At 39.7% G+C, this 8,252-nt stretch overlaps 1 protein-coding gene across 1 annotated transcript; it reads left to right on the forward strand.

Moving 5' to 3' along the window:
• The first annotated feature begins 1,168 nt into the window (after positions 1-1,168).
• zbtb32 (zinc finger and BTB domain containing 32) lies at positions 1,169-8,252 on the forward strand. The gene is made up of 5 exons (XM_058647038.1): positions 1,169-1,266; positions 3,134-4,151; positions 4,917-5,020; positions 6,500-6,661; positions 7,512-8,252. Exons 2-5 carry the CDS (start codon positions 3,154-3,156, stop codon positions 7,751-7,753), a joined length of 1,506 nt encoding a protein of 501 aa, XP_058503021.1. The 5' UTR covers positions 1,169-1,266; positions 3,134-3,153; the 3' UTR covers positions 7,754-8,252.

The following is an 8,252-nucleotide window of genomic DNA, read 5'->3' on the forward strand; positions in this document are numbered from 1 at the left end:
TCCAATATTGGATCACTTTCCACTGACTCACTCGTGATTAATGTTCTGATTAAAGCAAATAGTACTAAAAATCTCAAACTGTTATTGAGTGAATGATGAATACATATTTTTGTTAACTTGTCTTTTACTCACTGTACAATTGGACTTTTGGTGGTGGGTGGGTGGGTATGAAATTGTTAGGCTATTTGAATACATTAAAATGACTGCTATTAGTATTTAAGACATATTTGGCTTTTTTCCTGTATAGACATTACAATACGCACTTTTTTACAGTGATTGAAAGCGTTGTTTTTCTTTACACATTTCTTACGCGGTCAGGTTCATATGACCTGAATTCAAAGGATGCTGCATTTTTATTGAAAGGTGCACAGATAAAACCCCACTGTCGCAGTTCTATAACTGAACATGTCACAGGTGTGAAGTTATTATCTGTTCATTAATAGTTCAACGGTCAACAAAAGCGACTGACCTCATTTATCACAGTTGGTTGTGTTTTTTAAAGGTCTTCACACCTATAGTATATATACGCTGACACAGTAAAACACCATAGCAGATATTTATATTACAAGAATGCAGGTTTCAGTGTAGCTTCCGCCTGCTTACTGGTACCAGTGGCCTTTTGTCTGTTTGCTTCCTGTCACAGATTGGTGTCTTTGAAGTGGGTTTTATTCGTCTGAGCAAAGAACCTGTTTGCTAATGTAACTGACCAGCAAGGGAGGCCATTGTGTACAGAATGTACAGGGAATGAAAATATCACACACAAACCCACGCGGGTTTGCACCGCTATTGAATTCCATTCATTTATACAGCTTAAAATTATCCCTCACTTTAACTATAACAAGTTAAGGCCTATAGCCCTAACTTTAACCTAACCACAATTCAAAACTTGGCCCTAAACTTAACCAGCCGCACACACACACGGGTGTAGTTTCAACTCCAATGTGAGTTTTAACAATTTCAGAGAATACAGTTTTGTTTTTCATGTACTTCCTATTATACACGACACAAAAGAAGACTTCTTTTTTTTAAGCAAATGTAAAACAGAATAAAACTAAGCATTTGTCTGCTTATAACAAGCCATTTAGCACTGTAATCAATGAGCTAACAAAGGAAAGTTCAAGAGGAGGGACTGTGAAGAAAAGAGAGGAAACCACCCTGACACACTGCAAAACCTTTACGCAGACAGACCTGTCACTGTAGAAGTCACTTCACACATGATGCACGGTAGTTCATCATTCCCCAGGGAGAATAGTCGCTGAATTCTGGGTAAGTGTCTTAAATCACAGAGCTTCATTTACTTATTTTTCTCCAGATCAAAAACCACAAGCAGATGCACTTTGACACTGCTCACCTTTGTGCTATTTTGCTCTGTTTTCTGTGATCTACTCAAAACACAGCCTCATGTGCCGCTGCTGAGCTTCTGTTGCCCATGGCAACCCTTTTTGATGTGGCTTCTCTATTATGGGACTCCGGTTCTTTACATGTGAGCAGAGGCAATGTCCATGTCCTGTGAAAGGATGCATGCATGGTTTTCCGCCCTGTATGCAGTGAAATAATATTGTGTCTGCAAGGAACTCAGAGACCTGCAATCTATTGCAGATGTTTGCAGCTTAGGGAGATACGTGCAAGGTAAACAAAAACCAAATGTTCTCCGAAGATATAAAATACAGACGAGGTTGGAGTGACTTGATACAAACTATAATACAATGATAATAAAGAGTGGCCGTGTGCTTTGTGTGTTAGTTTAACGCATAAATAAAAATGATGCATTATTATGTACGTGACAGGTGAATCATGCCGCTATGAATAAAAAGCAATAATTAATAAAAAGCAATTGCAATAATTGAAATCTAATATGCTGCTGGAATTCAAATTGAACTCCTTCATCAATGAAAAACAGCAACAAGCCGCCGTGACATGGAATTTTACGACCATAAAAAGGTCAGGAAAATGACCTTTTCACAAATGCACCATTACATGTATGTATTACTTTAATTGAACATAAAATGAATTAATATGATTTGATAAATTTGTGACAATGTCATTTGTGTGCGTAATACAAATTTATCAGCTGTATGTTCATAAATGTAGGTCATACATTTTACATATATTTTTTTTATTGGACAACATTATAAATGTTGTGTTGTGTAACTGTATAATAACATTGTGCAATTTGTTCAAGATGAATAAATAAACCAATCAAATACAGTAATCAGGCAAACTAAAGTGACGTGCTACACTGGAGCTGTCAGTATTATGTACAGTACCACTGTATATATATATATATATAAATATATCACAGGGAAATAAAAACAAGTGTAATAAATGTTATGTCAAGACGAAATTACATAAAAACATGTTTGTTTTTTTAAATATTCAAAATTCTTACGGACAGAAAGGAGAGATTCTGACACCGTGCAAAAATGAGCGAACTAAATATCATGCTGTTTCATAATTTAAATTTGTATTTCTATAGTAACAGTCAGAGAATTGAAAAGGGTTACAATTACATTAAAAAAAATTAAATATGTACTCGCTCCCAGATAAGACAACACATGATTTAATCATAAATGTTTGTTTTAGACCGCTGTGAAGACGACAACCTCTCAGGCATCCGGTACTTTCAACACGCAACTACAGTGGTTGCGTCCAAGTGCTCTCAATTGCACATGTCACATTCTACTGTTTTCCGTGACATGCTGACATATTTACATATGGCACCTCCGCACACGCTACTTTACTGGCATGACTATGTCCAAATATAGTCTTAACTGTATTTAATGTACAAAGTTTACTCGTGTGTATAGTCATTAGTCATGGTTTCATATACAGTTAGGGCTTTGTGGCTTTAGTGTGTATGTGATTGCCACATATCAAAGCTTTCAGAAAATTGTGTTCATCAGGCTGTTTATTTTCGGGTTTGTTTGCCTTGTATTAAAAATTTGAGGTGTGCAAAGCTGTGGTGAGACTTCATCATCTGTTAATCACAAACAAATTCCTTTTACTGGTTTAAAGTGATTTCCTTCCTGCCATGTAGCACATACCTTATCACAAGCAGGCAAATACCGTGTGTGTGGAACAAATTTTGACCCCTAATATGATCGTGGTTTGGATTTTTCTTTTTTTTTTTCAGTTTTTCGACAAACTTCAGAAATGATCCGAATCAACAACACCCAATATTTCCACTTCCTGAAGCAGGCAGACGCTTTCCGTCGCTCCGGGTCATTCTGCGATGCCATCATCTCAGTGAAGAGTCACACGTTCAAGGCCCATCGCTTAGTATTGGCCTGTGCTAGTAGAAGACTAGCACAGCAGCTATCCCATGGTGACATAGACAGTCCATCCGAGTGTACTCTGGAGTATTTCTCCCCACACACCTTCCAGCAGGTCCTGGACTTCACCTACACCCAGGCACTGGAGGTGTCTGTGGAAGACTTGTACCTGCTGTGGAGAGCTGCTCAGTTGCTAGAGATGCAGCCACTGGAGGACCAGTGCCGAAAACAGCTGGACACCCTCAACCTCCGAGCCAGGAAGGAGTGCAAAACAAAAGAAGTCAAAGATGTCAAAGAGGGAAAGGAAAGTGCAAAGAAAATGAGTCAAAAGAAAGAAGGAGATCTAGATGAAGATGAAAAAATCCAAGACGTTAGCAACAGCATTGTTGTTGAAGATCCTTCGTCTCCTGGTTCTGCGAAGAACCACAACAGTTCACCGTCCCCAAAAAAGAAGCCCAGACAGTCCCATTTGTCATCATCATCATCACACACCAGTGACAGAGTTGTCAGCAACACTTCTTCTGTCCCTCCTCCCTGGACGTTCTCTACAAATATGTGGAACTCTGTGAGCACTCTGAGACAAATAGCAGAAAACTATTCAAACTTCTTTGGAGTACACCCTCTACCATCACCACACCAGTCCTCAGTAGCATACCCCTTCTCCCTCTCCACGTCCCATATGTTACCTTTACTAAGCACCCATTATCAAGGCCAATTACATAACTCTGTCATGGGCTACTCGGGCTCTTACCCACATTATACACAGAACCGTTACACTGGAGCAACAGGAATGGGCAGCATAATAAAGCAAGGCCTGCTACGAAGAAAAAAAACCAGCCAGAAAATGTTCGCCGGGGTTGTACAGAGTGTTGACCAGAGGTGAGTCGGCATTTGGAAAAGGTTTTGGACATATGTTTCAGACAAGGTCTCCCTATTTTTCCACTCACAGACTCATTTAGAGTCCCCAAATGTGCTCAGTTGTTCCTTTGTGACAGCCAGTCCCTGACTCACTGCTGTCTGGGCAGATGTGTGTGATTCAGCCTCCTGCACTTTCCAATAAGCAGTTTCACCTGTTAACTCATCCCTATCCATAGAGTCAAACACTTTTCTAAATAATAATAATAATGATGATAATTATTATAAAAAAAAAGTTTGTTCAATTTTCAAATTAAATGAGGAAAAGGCTTATACATTTATACATGAAACCAGACTTTTATTCTTTATATCTTCTATTCACATCTGTGCATATTGTGCAGTGTTCCACGCAGTGTAACTAAACCGTGTTGAGGGGAGCCCCCTAAATTTCTCCCCTCCTTTGCAGATTTCAAGATTTTTCCACCCACAGTTTTAGTGTTTAGATATGTCACAGCCATACCACAAAAAAAACTATTCAAAACATTTGTGGAAAAAAAAAATTGTTATTCTTCAGTGTCACCTCATTATCCCACTCCCGTCCATTAACCTTATATGGAAGCAAAACACACTTTTATAAAAGGGGGTGTTTAAGGGTGTAATCTATGTACTTGTATACATATTTTTTCATTTGCTTCTTTTACTTTACCTTTTCACAACACAAATAAGAGTTTATCTATGCTCTGTGTTTCTGTGCAGTTGAATCAGGAAATCGTCTTTTCTTTTCCACAGTTACCAACAAGTGCCCAAAACCAGCGCAGAGAGAGGTAAAGACTGCCAACACTGCAACCCAAGTGTCACTGGTGACCCAGAGCACTGGGCCTCCACACCATCAGGTAAACGATATGATTAAAAAAGACAAACAGAGCACATTATACAGCAAGATCAAAACGGTAGCAAAGGATATTTTGCGTAGAAATGATCAAATAAACAAGTGAGACAGTTCATATATCATGACCCCTAACCTCTGCAGATAGGAGATACTTAGCTACGCAATGGAAAGTGATAAAGAGAGTTGTGGTTTTGCGAGCATGGTGCAGCAGGAGCAGTAGTGTGGTTACTAGATACAGCTCGATACATGCAGTACAGTATGTACTGCATCACAAAAGTGGTTTGTCCTTTGCCGAAAAAAAAAAATCATATAGACGTGTATGTATTAAATGTAATGAATTCTAAGAATATGAATGTAAGTCACAACAATAGCAAAAGAATATGCCTAACCAAAGCTCTGTGGTTGTGTGAATGTGCGTCAAGTCGTTCGCCGCCTCGTCCAATCAGGCCGATCAACATGTTTTATTTATCTCTGTTCAGTGGAACATCATGTTCATAACTCGAGAGATTACACTAAAACTGTTTCGCAGTAGCGCGCGGTGGTGTGTTCAAGTCTCACTGCACAGCTCTAGGCTTTGTGGTAAATCCGCCTCTAAAACACACTCTGACACATAATTACATAAAATGAGAAATAATCAAATAAAGAAATGATGCACCTGCAATCACTAGGTTATTTTGTATTTGACGTATGTGTCTCATTAGTCTGACATGTAACGACGACATGTAAAGCTGAAGAACAGAAAAAATAGGTTCGGTAGAATTGTGAGTGTTCAATTGTTGTGGTTTCTCGTTTCATTTTGCCTACTACAATCCACCCCCCACCCCCCATTTCAGCATCCTGTCTATAGTATGAGGTCAACACCTTTACAAACTAATCTTTGGCCTAAAAAAGTGGTATTCAAGGTACAGAAAGGCTGTAGAGTTGCACACTTCAACCTCAAAATGTCATGTTTCTCCAAGGTATGTGGCTGCAGACAACGTGTGTGCAGAGCGACAGGAAAGTCACAAACTAAATTTATTGTCTTGCAACAGGATGCAGCCGAAAAGCGGGCTTGCGCCTCTCAGAGGTGCATTTCACAAATATGCTACTTTTACTTTATTGTGCTACACAACAGTAGTTTCACTGAGGTGAATCCATAAGGTCTGTGCTCGGCTTTAGCAGATTTGAAACTTCGTGCCTCAGAAAGTACATCATGGCTTTAAGAATCTGCTGCTTATTTGCCCGTGTGAGTGTGAGCCCAGTGTGATGCAAATGTCTTGTTTTACTTAAACGACAAACTCAAACGGAGTTAAGCGTCACACGCAGAAGGTTCGGCTATAGGGACCTGGACTATTCGTTAATTACCGTATCATGATGTACCTGAATGAACGTATCATTTAATCACATATCTGCAGCTTATAAAAAAAAGAAAAGAAAAAGAAACAACAGTTGTGAACAGAAGGCCTACTCTGTCCATCACAGTGTTCACACCCATCGTTTACAGTCTGTGCAGGGTGTCGCTTCCCGAGAAGAGGAGATGTGATGCAGCGTGAACCACAGTCCAAACAGCAAGATCACAATGGAGATAAACCTTACCAGTGCCAACATTGCCCCAAAAAGTTCAGCCTGAAACATCAGCTTGACACACACCACCGAGTTCACACTGGTAAGCACACTTTTTTACTCTGGACCATCAACTAACTCACATTTTTAAAGTTACATCTGCTCTAAAACCCCACGGCCAACGCTAATAATCAACATATTTATTTGTGTCCAGAATCCAATTACAGTTTTAGATTGTTAACTCGAACCCTGGGACATAAATGTAAAGACATGTTAGGGGAGACATGTTAGTTCTTGTATGAAAGCAAGTGCACACACAATTTAAAGCTTGAGGGAGAAAAAATAATCCATGTGCTTTTCAGTGCAACGACTATTTAACTGTGTCAAGACATGCATGTGATGGACAATATTTTACGGTGTGTTTTAATGTGAAGGTGAAGCACACAAGCTAGTTTAAATGTCCCAAACCAAAGGAACATAATATAGGCCTTAATAAATGATAAAGAATCATAATATAATCCGTTGTGCGATGCAAACTTTAAATAAAGGGGTGGAGTGGCTCAGTGGTTAAGACCGGTACCCTGTGTGCATGTAGTGTAACATGGTCCCTCACGCTGTCTTAAATGAGTCTTATACTGTTGTTTCAATTAAGTATATAATTAATGTTGTTGTTACGCATAATGTAACATTATTTTAAACAATAAAGTCAACTAGAAAATGTTTAAAATAACATATAATCCAAACTATTAAAGCATCAAATAAACATACTTTCACACATTAATTTGTTTCCTTTTAGTTTCTTTAGGAATGTATTTTGTTCCGAATGATAAGTGATGTCTGTTTTATAATTGAAATGATAAATTTCACTTGAAATCCTCTTTCACACCTCTTTGCTCCCTCCTTTGCCCCTCCATCCTGTGGCCCCCCCTGTGCTCTCTTTTCTCTACTTGAAGGGGAAAAACCTTTCGAGTGTCGTATCTGTGGTCAGCGCTCACGAGACTACTCAGCCATGATCAAGCACCTGCGAACTCATGGTGGCGCCGCACCCTACCAGTGCACGGTGTGCCTGGAGTTCTGCAGCAGCCTGGTCGCCATGCAGAGACATGTCAAGAGCCACGCGGTGCAGGACTTCCCCCCAGACTGGAGCATCAACAGCACCTACCTGTACACCTCCCACATCTCAGCCACACCTTAACCATCCATCCATCCATCCACACAACCTCCTTACATGTGTAGCTTTAAATCAGAGGAGACAACAGGTCCTTTAATACCACATCACAATAATGCATGGGAAACTGTCCGACCGTATATCTCATGTGTCCTCTACACCCACAGTCACAACATACACACACACGTGCATTATACATGTGTATTAAAGCCACATCAACAGCTCCTCCTCATGGAATGACGCAGGCACATTCCCTCTTACTTTTATAATTATTGGACAAAATCTGGCCTTGGTGTATAGCACCCTCATGAGGACATGAGTGAAACAGGAAAAGGCAGGAGCTGAGACGTCACATTTACTGCCAGAGAAAGTTTCTCTTATTACTTGATGGAACACAATCTTTAGTTCGAGTATTCGAAATAAGTAGATAAGTTTTGCTCAGCGTTTGTGCAGCCAGGAGTCTTGGCAATACTTGTCAATGTAGTAATGTAGCTCCTGCACGTGCTGTGCTTGTTTGAGGGAGCTG

The sequence above is a fragment of the Solea solea genome, chromosome 13 (genome assembly GCF_958295425.1).
Source record: "Solea solea chromosome 13, fSolSol10.1, whole genome shotgun sequence".
Lineage (NCBI taxonomy): Eukaryota > Metazoa > Chordata > Actinopteri > Pleuronectiformes > Soleidae > Solea > Solea solea.